General features: G+C 33.8%; 1 protein-coding gene across 6 annotated transcripts in view; it reads right to left on the bottom strand.

Moving 5' to 3' along the window:
• The window catches only part of ZFAND4 (zinc finger AN1-type containing 4), an 80,513-nt gene that overhangs the window by 22,387 nt on the left and 39,386 nt on the right, over positions 1-18,740 (bottom strand). For all 6 annotated transcript variants that reach the window (XM_025050332.1, XM_015593268.2, XM_015593266.2 and 3 more), the window contains 4 exons: positions 14,561-14,636; positions 13,615-13,682; positions 10,101-10,287; positions 3,139-3,286 (listed from right to left, as the gene is read on the bottom strand). In XM_025050332.1, coding sequence (XP_024906100.1) covers positions 3,139-3,286; positions 10,101-10,287; positions 13,615-13,682; positions 14,561-14,598 — 441 coding nt within the window. In that variant the 5' untranslated portion in view covers positions 14,599-14,636. The remainder of the gene's footprint in view (positions 1-3,138; positions 3,287-10,100; positions 10,288-13,614; positions 13,683-14,560; positions 14,637-18,740) is intronic.

Below are 18,740 nucleotides of genomic sequence, written 5' to 3'. Positions count from 1 at the left end.
AAGAAATAGAGCAAAAATCATCAGATTTGAAGGGAAGCACAAAAAACCTCTAATTGCCAAAGCCATCCTGAGAAAAAAGAATGAGGCTGGAGGCATCACTCTGCCCAACTTAAATTATACTACAAAGCAACAATAATCAAAATGGCATAGTATTGGCAGAAAAAAGGACACACAGACCAGTGGAACAGAATCGAGAATCCAGTAATAAACCCATGTTTATATGGGCAAATAATTTTCAACAAAATAGTCAAAAACATACAATAGAAAAAGGAAAGCCTCTTCAGTAAATGGTACTAGGAAAACTGGAATGCCACTTGCAAAAGGATGAAAAGAGACTGTTGTCTATCACCACCACAAACCCAAATTAACTCAAAATGGATTAAAGACCCAAATATAAGACCCAAACCAATAAACTGCATAGAAGAAAACACAGGAACTAAACTCATGGACCTTAGACTTAAAGAGGATTTTATGAATTTGACCTCAAAGGCAAGGGAAATCAAAGCAAAACTAAATGAATGGGACTACATGAAACTAAAAAGCTTCTTCACAGCAAAAGAAACAACAACAAGGTAAAGAGACAACCATCCAAATGGGAAAGTACATTTGCAAGCAACGCCTCTGATAAAGGCCTAATATCCAAAATATACAAAGAACTCATACAACTCAACAACAATAAAAAAACAAACAATCCAATTAAAAAATGGGCAGAGGACCTGAACAAACTCTTCTCCCAGAAGACATACAAATGGCCGACAAACACATGAAAGGATGCTCAACATTGCTAGTTATTAGGGAAATGCAAATCAAAAGCACAATGAGATACCATCTCACACCTGTTAGAATGGCTATAATCAACAGGACAAGTTATAAGAAATGCTGGAGAGGATGCGGAGAAAAAGGAACCCTCACACACTATTGGTGGGACTGCAAATTGGTAAAGCAACTATGGAAAATAGTATGGAGGTTCCTCAAAAAACTAAGAATTGATCTACCATATGATCCAGTAACCCCTCTACTGGGTATTTATCCCCAAAACTTGCAAACCCATAGTGAAAAGATATTTGCACAATGATGTTTATAGTAGCATTATTTATGGTGGCCAGGACATGGAAGCAACCAAAATTTTCTACAACAGATGACTGGATAAAGAAGCTGTGGTACATACATACAATGGAATATGACTCAACCATAAGAAGAGACAAAATACTGCCATTTGCAACAACGTGGATAGACCCTGAGATAATCATGCTAAGCAAAATATGCCAGACAGAAAAAGTTGAAAAACACATAATATCACTTATATGTAGGATATAAACCTAAAAGCAACAAATGAACAGGACAAGGAAGCAGAGATTCATGGACATGGACAAGAGACTTGTGGTTACAAGAGGGGAGGGGGAAGAGGAGAGGGGGAGGGGTCAAATGTGTGGTGACAGAAAGAAATCTAACTGTGTAGTGAACACACAATGGAATGTATATCTATGCCTTACTGTTGAATTGTACACCTGAAACTTACTGAATTTCATTAACCAATGTCAGCATAATAAAAATTAATTAAAATTTAAAAATAAAACCCAAAAGCCATATTTAATGGCCAATAACCATATGAAAAACTTAATATTATTCCTTATCAGAGAAATTCTTTATAAGAATGGTTGAAATGAAAAAGACTGACAATGTCAAGTATTGGTGAGGATGGGGCACAAACTGGAACTCTCATGTTGCTGATGGGAGTGTAAATTAGTTCGGACACTTTGCAAAATTGTTTGGCACAACAACTAAAGCTACATATATACCTTTTGTATCTCTACAAGACCATTCCTAGGTATATGTCTCAAAGAAGAGAGTGCATATGTCCACCAAAGTCATATATAAGAGTATTGAGAGCAGTTTTATTGATGAAAGCTAAAAACTAGAAACAATCCAAATGTCTGTCAAAAGAAAAACAAATTGAAGTACAGTCTTATAATGAAATAGTACATAGCAGTAAAAAAAGACAGACATGCAACAAGATGATTAATTACAAAAGTATTATCCTGAGCAAAGGAAACCAGACCCCTCCCTCAAAAAAAGAGAGATATTCTAATGAGTTCATTTATACAAAGTTCGAGGAGGCAAAACTAATTTATTGTGACAAATATAAGAATAGTAGTTATTTCTGGGACTGGAGAAAGGTGGGTATTGACTAGAAAAGGTTATAAGGAAAACTGAAAAGAAAGACGGGTCTCTTTTAATTTGGGTTATATGGGCATAAATATATATAAACATAAAAATTCATCAAGCTGTACATTAAAGACTTGTGAATTTTATTATATATTATATTTCAATAAAAAAGGGATAAGCTATTAATCAAGTGAAAAGCAAAATAACAGAGTGGTGATATACATGTACATATATATGTGTATATACATATGTAGATACATGACAAAGGACTCATATCCAGAGTAAATTTAGATATAAAAAAATCAATAAGCAAAAAAACAGACAACCCAAAGAAAAATGAGTAAGATTTGAAAAGGCATTTTACAAAAAGTATAAAATACCCAATAAATATATAAAGGGTGCTCAACTTCGTTAGTCAGAGAAATGCAAATTAAAAACACAATGATGGCTCTACACGTCAACCAGAATGACAAAAATAAAAATGAAGGACCATACCAAATACTGGTAAGAATGCATGAAAACTGCAACTCTCATTAACTACAGGACAGATGTAAATTGGTTCAATTACTTCAGAATCACTTTGGAAAACTGACAATATCCAGTAAAGCTGAATATAGGCATACTTCTTATCAATGCCCAGAGAAAATATCCATAATAAGTAAATATGAACAGAGTATTTTAAAAAGTAACTGTAAGACTAAGATTAGGCTATCTTTTATTATCCTTCTTAGCTCTAGAACCACAAAATTTTTAAATATCATGAATTATTTTAAGTGCAGAATAATCCCATTAGATGTGTTGCTGGCCTAAAAACCAATTCATCACTTTTAATATCTCAATAAATAACTGAGGCCAGAAACTTGGGATGAATGACATTTTATAAATATATTTTTCACAATTACTAGCAGTCCTCAATCTGACTCCTGCACAGATAAACTAGAGAAAGGCCTGGCCAAATGCCAATAGCTTCACCTTTTTGCTGAGATTCATGTTCTCCATCTTAGCCTTCAGCAGCTTCATCTTATTCATAGTTATTGAATTTTCAATTATCTGTTGCCCAGAAGGAGAAGGCTCAATTTCTTCATCCTCATCAGTATACAAATTATATACAGAACCACCACTGCAAAGAAAATAATTACTATTGAAATGTACCTGATACCTGCCCAATGACTAAAAATATTCTATGTGCAATAGAAACTATAGATGCTGCTAATGATAAAACAACAAACCCATCTTGTCAATGAAATTTAAGGCAAATGTATTTCAAAAATATATTTCTTAGGAGAAAAAAATAAATAGTGATAAATATCATCATCTAGCATTACTGAAAATTCTAATACAGCTATGCTTTTCTCAAGTCAGTATACCATAAGTGAAGATCTTTTGGCATCTGCTCTATCATTCCCATAGAAGCAAAATCCATTTCCATAAGAATGATCTGATTTCATTTTATTAGCCAAAACTAATAATTGTGCAACCTAGACCACAGGCTGATCAAATTTCAACTAACCAGAATAAAAAAGAAATTAACACATAAGAGAAGTCTAGATATTTATTAATGCTGAGAGAATTCTCACTAAAAAAAGGAACACATACACAGATGTCATTAGAACATTTTCTGCTCTAAAGACAACAAAAAATATAGATAACTTAAGATTTTTCTCAGTGTATTTAGAAATATAACCACCTAGAATAGCATAGAGTTTTAAATGAAAAAAAGACATCCCAGGCAAGTCATAACACATATTATTAAACACGTAAAACATTTCAATTACTGATTAATCATCATGATATTTATTCATTAACATAATTATTAGCTGGAGCCCCTTCTCTTCGCATAATATAATGGTATTTAGCACACTATCTTTATATTTATACTTACATACTTATCTTTCCCTCTTACTCCACCATTTACAAGTTGAAAGCAGTTATTAGGCTTTTGCATCTTCCCAGTCTTAGCACCTGGCAGAGTGTTTGGCCCATATTCAACAAATATTAAACACAAACATTACTGAAATTTCATTCAGCTTTTTCAATAATGAAAAAAATTAAAATGGTAAAGTTTGAAAAAAACAAGCTCAGCATATTTGAATGACTAAAATTTTAAATAGAGCAGAAAAAGAATGTTGGTCACTGTGCCCGATTTACTTATAAAAAAACTAATGTACCTATGCTAAAGAATATGAGGGTTAATAAGATTTCCAATTTTACATGGTTCTTAAGAAATGGAAATGTAGGACAGCCTTAATAAGGCATATTCCATAACATTTCTGAAGTACATACTACCACCCCACAAAGGCAAAGTAGAAAGTAGATGACCCCATTCCTAAACTTTATATGGTGAAACTGAGGATGACATTTTAAAATTGTGGGTTAATTACATGGACAGCAGGCATACTTGTCAGAAGGAAGAATGGCTAGAACTGATCTCCATAACCAGTTCAGTCCCTAGTGTTTGCCTTGTGACCATCACTTTACTTCTACCTATTGTAGATTCCTACTACAGTATGAAAGTTGACACAAGGGGGCACAATACTAAATTAACATTGCTACTATTTACTAAATGCCTACTCTGCCAGGTATTTTCCACATATTATTTCTAATCCTCACGAAAACTATACAAGCTGATATTTATCCCATTTTATAAATAAAGAAACTGCAGTTTAGAGATTAAGTGATTCTGTTCCAGACCAGAGAGCTAATAAATGGTAGACTTAAGATTCAAATCCCCCAACTGTCTGGTTCCAAAGTCTATTCTTTATTCTACTTCCTGTTGCTTTCCCAGGCACCAAACAACAGACTTTACTGAACCATGCTTGTGTTCCTAAAAAAGAGACAGAACTTACAGTATGTGAAGACTCTCAAGTTTAACTATACCTGAAAAGGAGGGTTGAGAAGATTTTTGCTAGTTCGCCCATGGAGTTGGAAGGAATGACTTAAGCACACTCTACTATTGGTTACCTTGCAGTATTTTAACTTTAATTCTCTACTATACTTGTGGTAATTTAACTTTAGGTACCCATACTGAATGTTGAAAGAGGTTTTTGGCTCAACTTTCCTTTACTGTTTCCGCATGTGTGGTATATTAAAAAAAGTAAAATCATGATAAATAGTTCATTAGATGCATTTTGGAAGATTAAAGAAACTTTTAAATGTACCTATATTTTAAAAGAATCACATTATTCTGCTTTTTTTTCTAACAAGCAAAGATTCATGACATCAGTCAGAAGCCAATCACAATTTCCATTTAGAAAAATGTAAATAGACTAGGATAACATAGTAATTTATAAATCTAATCCAAAAATATCCTTCTTTATATTTAAATATTCTAAATATTTTCTTGAATTTCTAAATATTTTCTTTATAAAAGAGGAAAATCAAATTTTTAATACATGTGCATAGGGAACTCATATAAGCATGAAAATTCTCTTAATATTTTCTTGAATGCTTATATTTAACTTTTTCTAAATCTTTTAATCTAATAATGTGATTAAAGAATAAGAGATGGGCAAATGTATTTCAACATGAATATTGTTCATCATGAAGCCAAGCCCTCATGTGACTTTCACAGACAAGTTACCATTTAATTAGGACTTGCAAATACCTCCTTCTACTTCTTTCCACTTAAAAAAGCAGGAAGATGGCATGATTAACTAAAAAGATCTGAGACTAAAAGTGACTGATAATAGGTTGTGTATTGAAATGAACCAAATAAGTACTGAATTCTGTTTCTTCTTAGAGCAGGAGTTAGAAAACTATAGGCAACAGGCCAAATTCAGTCCGCCATGTATTTTCGTGCACCTCACGAGCTAAGAATGGCTTTTATATTTTTAAATAGTTGAAAAAAGTCAAAATAATATTTCATAACATGAAAATTATATGAAATTCAAATTCGCATCCATAAATAAAGTTTCATTGGAACATAGCCACATTCATTTGATCACATACTGCATATGGCTGATTTTGCACTACAGTGGCAGAGTTAAGTAGCCACACAGAAATTGTATGTGGCTTTCATTTCTTTGCACTGTGGCTTGTCACACTACAAATCAGTGACACAGTCATAATTCAACAGCATTTTGAGTGCCATGTATATCACTGTACAGTGACTTTTTTTAAATTACCGGTATATATATCCAACATGTCAAAGCCAAGAGGAGAAGAGTGGACTTCAAATGGTGCAGTTTTAAGGCACAATAGAGCACGAATCATTTTTTAAATCCATCAAACGGCAAAGCATTGTGTTTCTTATGCAATGACACTGTAGCTATGCTAAAGAAAAACAACATATTTGCACATTATCAGACTGAGGATTCATCACAGTATTCTCAACTTGTAGGAAAGCAATGGTCAGAAAAATGAGAAAATTTAAAATGAAATAGATCATAGCAGAATTTCTTCCCAGAAATAAAAAATGAAAATGATATTACAACCAAAATAAGTTTCCAAGAGGTTTATTTACTAGCCAAGCAAGGAAATCTGTTTATCAATAGTGCATTAATTAAACCATGTATGATCACAGCAGTTGAAGAAATTAAACTTGTTTAAAGACTATTCCTTCAGCAAGAACAACTTCTTGAAGAGCTGACAACATTGGAAGAAACATCAATAGTCAATTAAAAAATAAGACAAATCATTTATAGTTGTTTTCCTTGGCTTTTGATGAGTCAACGTAAGTTACTGATACTGTCTAGATATTTTTGTTTATTCAGGGCACCAATACCAAGTTTGAAGTGACTGAATAACTAATACCTTTGAAGAGTCTGCATTAAACTGCAGTGAAGAAAATTGTCAAAGAAGTTGCTAAAATACTACTTCAATACAACTTGAAGTGAAATCTGCTACAATTGATGGAATAAAAGTAAAAAAAAAAAATTTAGTTGAACAAATTTACAAAGCTAATAAAAATGTAAGGTGTTTAAAATCTATGGTTACTCATCAGCAGGTATTCTGCCACAAATATTTGAATCTATCATGTATTATTACTGAACCAGTAGTGTCAATGGTAGTAGTTTTGTGATTTTTCTTTTAGCTCATGGCTGGCACTGAATATTTCTGAATGAAAAGAACCATCCTCAACTGCTAGTATCAAACAATGAATGTCTTTAGAGATTTGCTTTTTCTGTGGACTTGAGAATGTTTCTTAATAAATTCAACCTAAAATTAGAAAGTTAAACAGTATGCATATGAGAAACATATACTGCAGTAATGTCATTTTGAGAACTAGCATTACGGTGAATCACATGTAATGTCATGCTTTCAAAAGTTAAAAACTTAAGTGAGATCTCCATTACCACACAAGTTTAGAGCAGACATGTTTTCTGAACTCAAAGTATACTACCAGCAGCATTTTCATACTTCATTGCAAGTTAATGAAAATTTCAATATTTCAAAATCTCTTTAAATGTGGAATTCAGGAGTTCTATTTTCAATTGGAAGTATTTAATCTACAATGTAATGACATGCTAAAGGTAAATAGCAAGAGAAGACAGTACTAGAATTCTATAAATGCATTTCAAGTGATGAATATGCTCAATTAAAATCATATGCTCATGAACTCATCAATATTTGGTAGTTACCTATCTGTGTGAAAAATAATTTTCAAAGATAAAATACATAAAATCTCATTACAGATCAATATTAACAGATGAATGTCTACAACTAATTTTATAATCGGATAAGCAACACTAGCTTTCTAACCCAATTAAGTAAAACGTCACCCTCACAGAAAGAATTATATTCTTATTAGTAGACCTAAACCACACACACACATAAAAGTACTCAATTATTATTCTTATATTTTGAATTCTGTCAGTAAAAATCTTATGGAAAATTTTTTCTCTTGTTATATAAGTACCTACACTTCATTTTACCTCTTAGCCTGAATATCCTAAAATAATTAGTCTCTGGCCCTTTACAAAAAAGTTTGCTGTCCTCTGTTGTAGAACAGGAAAGATAAATGTCCTCCAAGGTATGATTCAGAAAGTTTTCTGCTTCCCTTTCTCATCCACTCTATCTCATCTAATTTTGGCAGGTGAATAAAAAGAAAATTATAAAAAATAATAATTACCTTGAGAAGAACATTAATACGATTTTAACTGAAATCCACAGCAACACTTGGGCTAGGTCTTAAACACAACAGAAGTTGGCTGAGGAAAAACTGGAGTAAAAGGAGGAAATGATATTTCTAGCAAAGAGAAATAGAGGTGCAAAAACATGGCATAATGAGAGACCTGAAAAATTAATGCTGACAGGTGATAAAGGGCCTTATGAGCTAAGCTAAGGAGTTTAGATTCTCTCCTTTAGGAAAGGAGAGCAAAAAGAAGATAGTCTTAAGGAAAGAAAACCCAAAACAACAGTGAACTAGCATAGAGAGACTGGTATAAAGCAATTCTTTACATGGTCCAAGTGTGAGACACTGGATTAAGGCTGCTGCTCTCACTGCTCCCTCTTCTTGACTTCTAGCCCATGTGTTTATGTCAAGTTTGTAGTGCTAACACAGATCTAGACACATTACAGTCAACAGTCAACACCCATCTGTCGCAGTCTGCTCTCTGTGGCCACAAAGAATAAGTCTAATCTTTCTTCCAAATATCACTCTGTGGTGGGCAGAACCCTAAAGGAATCTCTATGAGTCCCAATCCCTGTTACTCACAGTCTATATGCTCTCCTACCCAAGTATGAGCATAACCTATGATTTGCTTCTAGCCAACAGAATAGAGCAAAAGTAAAAGAATTTTTTGCAGATGTAATTTGAGCCCTAAATCAGTTGACTCTGAGTTAATACAAAAAGAGCTGTGGGCAGCTTCTAGACAATATAGCCAGCAAAACACCAGGGCATTCAGTCATATAACCACCAGGAAATGAATCATGCCAACACTGTAAATGAGCCTGAAAGTTCATTCTCTTCCCCAACCAAGCCTCCAGATAAGAGTATACCTTTGCCAACATTATGACTGCAGCTTGTAAGACCCTGAGCAGAGCACCCAGCTAAAGTTATCTTTTCTACGAATGGTTCTGCCATTAGCTTTTTATTTTGTGGGATTAAATTTAGTTACCTGTAATAGCTTTCCTTCCTTTGTCTGCTAGGCAAACTCCTACTCCTTTTATGGTTGCTTCTTCTCAGAGGTTGTCCCTAACTCCCCACCTTTCAGGCAAAATAAAAGCCCTCTCATTTGGTTTTCCAGAGATGTTGATATCTTTTTATAACAACTGCCAACAGTATGTTACAGATACTATTTATAGCAGATTGCATGCTCAATGAGAGAGGAATAATCATCTTTGTAGACCAATGCTTAGTGTAGAGACTGGCTACAAAAGTTCAGTAAATATTTAGTAACTTAATTGAAAGGCAAAAAGAATCATAGTAAGACAGTGCACAGAAACTTACAGGTTTCCTTGTCCAATTCCCTAATTGTTGCCTAGCTGAGTACCTTTAGGTTGTTTTCTTCTGACTTTATAAGTAATATATGTAATATAACAACTTCTATCCCTTTTATAGAGTATGAAAACAAGACCAGATTTGTCCACTTTTAAGCAGCTGAGTTAAATTATTTAAAAAGATAGCAACTTAAGTTTAATCCTTTCTATTATAGCAATGTTGTATAACACACTATTATATATTATAACAAGACTTAATAACCTAGTAGGCAACTTAGAGTTTCATAAAGTTACAGAAATAAAACTTTTGTATGAAAAAATCCTATTCCATAAAGAAATTTCAGAAATTACTCTCTAAGTATTCATCATTCAAAGGACAATTTCAGAATTACATACCTGGGGCTGGGGGGGAAGGGTGGGAGAAAATGCATGAAATTTAGTCAGTGTTGTGAATAAGATTATTTGGCAATACAAGGCAAACAGAAAGGTATATGGAATGTATCATAGGATGTTTTCTTTTTCTAAGTGAGACATGCAAATGAAAACCTATTTACCTTAAAGATTCAGATAATGGTGTTAAAGTGCCATCTCCCCTATCTACTACACGAAAGAAATTCAATTGATCTCCTTCTCGGTATACCAAAAATGTAACTTGTTTGTTGTAGGAGGTCTTCTCCCAGACCTCATCTCGACTGGAATCCATGTACTCAGCCATCTCCCTAAGTGGATCTTCCATAGGAACTATAAATGGAAAAATTAATAAACAAGCTTTCAATTTATATCAAGTTTTACGCATCTTGGTACAGTGACAGGACATAATGTGCTGAATCTGAACAACAACCCTGTATATATATATATATATCATATATATATATATGTTTTAAGTAGACCCATCTTGGGTTTACCAGATAATTCTTTAGAAGTTTTAAATTAAAGAAATAAGTTTCAAATAAGTTTCTGGTCTTTTACTGATAATTGTTTTTACTTGATAACTTCTGCTTCCTATGTTTTCCAATATTGGTTCCAACAATCAATAATTAAAATCACTATAAATTCCACTTCTTTTGATTAAAATAATATAACACACACATAATTGGGAGACATATGTTAGAAATGAGAAGCAAGTGAATCCCTCTTTTTCTTTATGGTTTTATACAGAAGCTGATTCTTCTTAGACGTGTTTCTTGATATACAGTTAGGTAATTAAAAGTACACAATAATTCAGAACACAAGGGGACCACTTAGGTACTAAAACTGCAATGTGTGTAATGGTCAGAATGTTGTTTCTTGAAAGCATCTATTCAGACCCCAACTATCCTAGTATGTATCCAGGTAAGCAGTCAGAGCACAAGGACCAGAGCAAAGCTCCTACTCCTGGCAGGCTCTAGAATTCCAAAGTTGTCCTCAGGTTTGAATGATATTGCAGTCATCATTACAACCTGATCTTGTGGTACGACTGGGCTTAAAAAGATTGCTGGCTCCTACGGTGAATGTTCTAATAGCCCTTGAGACCCAGACTTGGGTGTCTAGGTAGTGGTCTGAGAGTAAAAAAAAGTTCACCGTTAAAGACATTCTAATGTCAAGCAGAAGAAAACATCTGCTCTTTCTTTAAAGAGGCAACAATTTCTCAAACTGCATAACTCTAATTCTAGTAGCTTATTTATTAAAAGAATCATAGTGCTGTACTACCTTTTTAAAAAGTTGCAGCAATAAGAAATACTAAACTCTGAAAATGACAAGGTAAAACCATTAAAGATGTTCCCATATCTTAAATTCAATACCACCACTACTAAAATGCAAAACTTAAGAAATATAATAAGATTTAGCTTATAAAAACATTTGGATGTTTTAATTAACTCATAGGCACAAAATGTATAAATATTAAAAGACATTTTCAAAACAAGTTCTTGCCATTTTTAAGTTAATAACAAACTTTCCATGTTACATTAATAAGAAATCAAAAACTATGTTACTATGTCCATTACTAAAGCCACATGAAAGCCTTGCTTAAACCAACGCAGTGTGCCTTACTTATGGAGGCACTGAGACTGAATATGTGTGTATGCACATATGTGTACGTATGTGTACAGTTTTTCGTAACAAAAATCATTTAGATTTCACCAGGTATAAACCATTATATATATACTTTAGGAAAAAATTTAGTTTTACAAAGTAAAATATTTTCTATGCTGTTTTTATAATGATTAATTCAAAAACAATTTTAAAAGCTAAACATTATTGGAACTCAGATGATAAAGGTACTTTCTAAACTGTAATTTTCAAGCAAGACTAAATATGGTCTAACTAAAGACTAAATTAAAAAAATATGGTTTCTCAAATACTATGGAGAAGTTTTAGATGGGTATAGTTTTTTTTTTTTCCACAAAGTTTTCAATGATGTAAGGTAGATGACAGCAAGCTTTTAATTTTAAAAAATGTGGATACAATAAAGGCAGAATTATTAAAAACTGAATTTAAAATATCAAAACACCAGACAAGTTCTAGGTAGTGATTTTTCAATTTATAAACAAGACGCAGAAAATGTAAGAGAAAAAAACGTATTACAAAGCTTCAACTACCAGAGGGCAGTGATGCCTTTCATTTTCATTTTTTTAAAAAAGTGTAAAAAATACATACACTTTTAACTCAGAATCCATAGCACTTACATTCCTCCTCATAAACATATAATAATTTTAGTCCTAGTAAGAAAAGTAGGTGTTCTGATTAAACCTTCTGGTTTAAAGACAACACTATATACAAATAACCAACTTTCAAAAATATAATACAATGGAGTTAATATGTCATTAAACACTATATAATTCTATCTTACCATAATGTATCAGTAAATGCTTTAGGGTTCTTGCATTACTCTCAGAATCAGTACCGTAAACATCACCTTAGGTCACATAGGACAACTTCATAAGTTCAATTAATAGAAAGTTTCTGACAGCAAAACCGCTAATTTATCAACTCTAATATTACTATCTTCGTTTTATTAACCTATCCAAAAACAGTTCAACAGCCACATATGTCACAAAATCCTCTTGAAGTAGTTAGGAAAAAGATGGTAATAACCTTATTTTCTAACCAAAATTATAAAGCATAGAGATAAAATTTGATTTATGGAAGAAATAAGCCCACAGTGGAATCAACACTTAACCTTCAATTTTCTGGTTAGAGAATGAGCAAACAAAAATAAAGGCCTTGCCCAAAATGAGGCCCACAAAAGCAGGACTGCTCTGAGCAGTCTAAGGGATGCCTCTATTTGGTGGAGATTCATGTGACATACTTGAATCAGGGATCAATGTGAACACTCCCAGTTCTTTGTAGGTTTAGAACTTTCTTGTTAATCAAGTCTCTGCTCACATCATCTTCTCTGAGGACCCTTCCACAATCGTCTTCCTACTGCCCCGCTTCCACATGCTCCATCACACTACCCTATTTCTTCCATAGCACTTACAACTGCTTAAAATGACATCGACCTTTACATGTTTATTGTAGGCACTGTTATGGAGTAGGGATGTTTTTCTTCCATGGAACACTGCACTGAACATCTAGTAGACGCTCAAAATGTATTTGTTGAATGAATGGACTCCCAGAGGTTGCCCACATTCTGAAAAAGGATTCAACAAGGCCATGATAATATCCATGAAACCCAAATGCATCGTAAACTAGGCTAACAGGCATCTTTGAAATTTTATGTAACAATCATTACCTTAGGAGTTGAAGACTCAGTGGAATAAAAAAGCAACAAGATGGAAACATACCTAAACATAATAATTACTACATATTTATACTATGCCATCCCATTTCTCTCCTCTATACTGGTGAGATTTATTTTTAAATCTCTGTGGATTTAATCAGGAATCATGAGATTTTTCTGGAATATGTGTTCCTTCTTCTGTGCATTTAGGCTTTAAAGAATAATACCTAGAGAAACAAATGTGGTTCTTCTAAGACCTAATAGCCGAAAGAGAACCTGACTACAAAATATATAAAAATACCAACTGACTTGAAGATTATTATTGTCAAATTGCTTTAACATACATAATTTTAACATATGCCTACCTCTTCTAGTATTTATAGGTCCGCCACGCATAGCCAATACCAGCTTCAAGGTACAACCTTCTGAAATGCTGTAGATAATTAACACAAACATAAATTACAATTATCAAAATGCATTCAGTGTTAAATATATACATAATTATGTGCTGCCTAATTAGGCTTAGTGCCTATCCTCTAACATTTAAAAAGAGATATATCAATATACATAAATATAAAAGGTTAACTTATTTACTTGTACAAATAAAAAAAAAGTGAAGAGTTCTCATAAGCCTTAAACATGACAGGAAATCTCAGAATAAAAGTACTGGAAAGGACCTCGATGATTATGTGGTTTAGCCTCTTCATTTCACATGTAAGGAAAAAGAGGCCCTAAGATGAAAAGAAAATAGCAGATATATTAAACAAAATAGAAAAGAGGAAAACAGCAAATCTACAATGTCTCCAAGCACTCTTCCAGCTATTCCACATCACCTCTGTTCTTCTCTTAAGAGTGAAGAATTATATGAGAAGGGAGAAAGAAAAACAGAAAATATATCTGCCATCAGTGGCGCACTCAGTGTCAGTAACGGAAGGAGGACTTAATGAAAAATGAAAGACTTGATGAAGAGCAATACTCTCTTATCTCCAATACTTGTGAAAATGATGTAGCCAGATGGGAATGGGTCAGTATTTGAAGCAAGGGGCAAAGAAGGCAAGATCAGAAGAGGAAGATCTGAAATGGCAGGAGACAAATAGTTTGGCATGAATAATAAAAAGGTAAAACAAAGAATAAGAGGACAACGATCAAGTAGTACGGGGTAATGAACCAACATATAAATTTTGGGGTTTATACTGAAATCTAGGGATCAGAACTTTTACAAGAAAAGAGACATGATCCAAAGATTCAGAAGAAAAACACTGGTAGTATTACTGAGCATCTATAAAACAGCTAATATGTAATTACACTCACTTGTAATCATTCAAGCAATAATCATCTTCAAGTTCCATGTTATTCCAAATTAAGTGCTGCTGACAGACGGGAATACCTTTGGGAAAGGTTATAAAAATGGTTAAAATTCAACAGAATCTTGTAAAGAGTGTAAAGATGATACACAGCTATTTAATTAAAAGACTAATAATAATAAACACACTTCAAATCATAGGTAAAAGACGTAGCTAAAAGTTGATATAGTCTAATCTGCTTTTAGAAAAAACATGTTTCAGTAACTCTCTGGCCTTGAAACAAAGTAGTATGATATTAGGGAGCCCTTTAAAAGACAAAGTATTATGAATCAGCCCTGAAGAGTTTAAGATTTAAGGCCTAGAAGATAGTTTTAAATGCTGTAAAGTACAATCTTCATTCAGTTATATTCAGTGTTAAAAGAACATATGAGTGAGGATAGGCGAAATGGATAAAGGGGGTTAAAAATGTACAAACTTCCAGCTATAAAATAAATAAGTCATGGAGATATAATGTACAACATGGAAACTGTAATTAATAACCCTATGTTGTATATCTGAAAATTGCTAAAAGAGTTCTTAAAAGTTTTTGTCACAAGAAAAAAACAACATAACTGTATGCTGAGAGATATTAACTAGACTTATTATGGAGATCACTTTGTAATACATGAGAATATCAAATAATCATATTGTACACCTGAAACTAATATATCAATTATATTTTAAAAAATGGAACATTTAGTTTACTGTCCTTAGGGGTCTGTATTCTAAAATACAGAGTAACATGTCCACATGAAATAATGATTGTTTATATGTGAGTTTATTTAGTGATATGGATGACATCTTTTATATTTTATATTTCTTGTGAATGGAAAGGTTAATAACCTTGAGAACAGGTAGAAAATGTAATTCCCAATAAAAATATTAATATATTAGAAAATTCCTTCCATTTCAGTGTTTGTATTTGATTATAGTTCATTATTGTATATTAACATGTATTTTTGTAGTGCCCAAACATGAATTGCAGAATACTTCAATCTTAGGGGGGAAAAGTATATTATGAACAAATTTCAATGCTGAAAATTATAGTCTACAGGACAGTTTCCTTACATTTCTGTGATGCTAAAAGAACATTAAGGCAGATCCCACAGTTAATCTTTTTTTTTTCTGGCAAACTATACATTTGGATGCCCAAAGAATATTTGGACTATATTACCTGGAGAGTGAGCATCATCCAAACAACAGAACATTTAATGGACACTGATATTGATGAAAACCTTTTTTAAATATCTCACATACTGCCTTCTCTAATTACTCTAGCTATAAAACAAGTTGACTAGAAGAGTAATAGTGCTATATGTGCTAGTGTTTATTATTATAAGCTTGTGTATACACTCACACTCATTTATCAGTTATCACAGTTTCGTTTATCGTAGTGAAAAACTGGATAGGTGAAAATATCTCTTAATTGAAGACTAAGTAAATAAATGATGACAGAAATATATATTAAAGTACCATCCAGTCATTAAACACACAAATATAAGTTTTAAAAGGAAATATACCCAAAATATTAAGAATAGATTCTTCAGTTCTAGAGACTGGGATGTCCAGGATCAAGGTTCCAGAAAAGCAGGTTTTATTCTAAGGCCTCTTCTGTTGGTTTATAGGCAGCTAACATTTCCTGTGTACTTACATGACTTGTTCTTTACAAATGGAGAGAGAAGGGGAGCTTTCTGGCATCTCTTCTTAAAAAGAACACTAATCTCATCAATCCCAACCCTCATGACCTCACCTAATCCTAATAAATGACTCACGCATGTTTCTTTTGTCTTTTAAAGAATTTTCCCACAGATATATGTATGTTTTAGAACATGTTCATATCTGCATTTAGAAATAAACCAGAATCAATACGACTGACAGATAATTAAAGACAGCTCCCATCTCCTAATATTTCCTCCCAAAACCATACATAACAAGAAGAAGGGAAATGATACACAGAAATCAGGCAGGCCCTCCTAACTTGAAGCCGGAGAATAAAAATTCAAAATAACTCAGAATAAAAAGGGGCAATCACCTATTCCCAGTACAGGAAGCCTCATACTCTCATCCCTGTAGAGCTAACTGAGAAAAATTTTGAAGACAGAGAGGGAAGCTAATGCTGGTATATAAACTCGATATAAAACCATCACAAAGAAAAAGGCCATTCTAAGTCTAAAAATTCTACAAAAAGCACTCAAGTCGATTAGAGCACTGACTAAAAGGAAGGGACTTTAAAGCCAAACAATTTGAAGGAGCTTCTGTGGGAGGCAAAAACCAAGAGGAAGAGTACTTTTTAGCAATTCAGTAGTCAAGGGGAAAAAGAGCAAGGGGTGAAAACTTAAGAGTCCTGCAAGAAAAAAGAGAATCACAAAATTGGGGACTCACAGCTCCCCCCACACCACAAAACAAATATAAAACAGGTAAAATATCTGAACAATGATATACTGACTGAGAGCGCACCATAAAACAGAATCTGTAAACCACCCCTATACCACAAAAATCATCAAGAGAAAAATTAACAAATCCATATAGAGTTAATAGTAAAAACCAGAAAACAAAATTCCACACCTGTCAACCAAGGTAAAATTTTACTCAGAAAAATAATGATGAAGCAGAAGAAAACTGTAATGCCAAACTGCAAACTTGCTCAAGATTTGAAGATAAGAAAAAAATGTTTTGAACCAGAAATTCAAAAATTAAGAAAAGAAAATGTCCAAGACCACCCCCCACATAGCAACAAAACAGGAACAAATTAAAAAGAAAGCTGACTAAACTCAGAAAAGGAATGAAGGAAAAAGACAAAATTACCTCAAAAATGAGGAATAAATTACAAGCTATCAATACATAATAGACTCAAATACATATTTAGTAAAGGATAAGGCAGGAAAGCAATGAAGAAAATGAAAATGACATGAGGAAAAGTAAAAAATGGGTCCAAGAGAATGTACTAAAAATGAAAGGCTAAGAAGGAATATTATTCATGTTATTAAAAGTCCTTGAAAAAGAAAATCTAAACAGTGAAACAGAACTAATGTTTAAAACTATAATCCTGGGAGGAAAAAAAAGGTGTAGATAGAGGCTCTGTTCATCCCTCTGGCGACCAAATCAAAGTTGTGAGGGAAACAAGGAGCAGCAACAAGGAAAACTCGCCTGGGATCTAGATGAACAAGCCATACAACCGGGGAGACGTCCAAGAAATCACCCTGCAACAGTAGAAGGTAGGAAGGGGAGAAGACACAGGGCTGCCTGGTCGAGCGGCTGAGACAGAGGCTGCAGCGGCAGCAGCAGCGGTAGAAGCTCTTAAAGGGACCGCGTCCATTAGCGGATTTTCGCAGTGACGGACCTGCTCACTCTGAGCACCAGTGCCGATTAGGCTGCGCGCAAGGGGCACCAGGGACTTATAAGGAGACATTGTCTGAGTGAGGGCTGAGGCGAGATAAGCTGAGACTCACTCTGTACAGAAGTGGCCACAGTACCCACTGTTCTTTGTTGAGCCCTCCCCACTACCAGTGCACCAGACACAATGCTGCCATAGCCATGACATCAAACTGAATAACAGAAGTCGCTCCGTCCACAGGATTTCCTGAAATCCCACCTCCCCCAACTTGAGGCCCCACCCAAGCCACATCCAGGTGTATCTTCGGCGAGTCAGGTACTCCTTGCTGAGCATCACCTAGCCACACACACTGGAGACAGCTGGCCTCGGTTTCTGGTGTGGCCTTTTGAGGCAACAATAAGCACAACATCTGTGGATTGCTTGCTGAATCTTAACAGGTGGTCCCAGAGGGACTGAGGCTTGGGCTAAATTTGGCCTGCAGCTGAACCCCTCTCAGGACTGTGCCACTGGACACCTACTTCACAAATCCACACTAATGAGAACAGGAGATTTGGGAGCTTTGCTTAATACACAGAAACAGACATGGAAAGACAGCCAAAATGGGAAGACAAAGAAGCAGAAACCATATACGAGAGAACGGAACAGACATCCAGATATAATGGAGTTAAGTAATCTAACGGATGCAGAGTTCAAAACACTAATTATAAAGATGCTCCATGAACTTTTGGGAAGTGTAGATAAATTCAATGAGAACTTCAACAAAGAGATAAAAACATAAAAATGGAAATGTAAATTATAAAAGGGAATCAGTCTG

This window comes from Pteropus alecto, unplaced genomic scaffold (assembly GCF_000325575.1).
Source record: "Pteropus alecto unplaced genomic scaffold, ASM32557v1 scaffold287, whole genome shotgun sequence".
NCBI classification, from domain to species: domain Eukaryota; kingdom Metazoa; phylum Chordata; class Mammalia; order Chiroptera; family Pteropodidae; genus Pteropus; species Pteropus alecto.
Note: the sequence above shows the minus strand (reverse complement) of the source record. Positions and strands in the feature narration are given on the sequence as shown.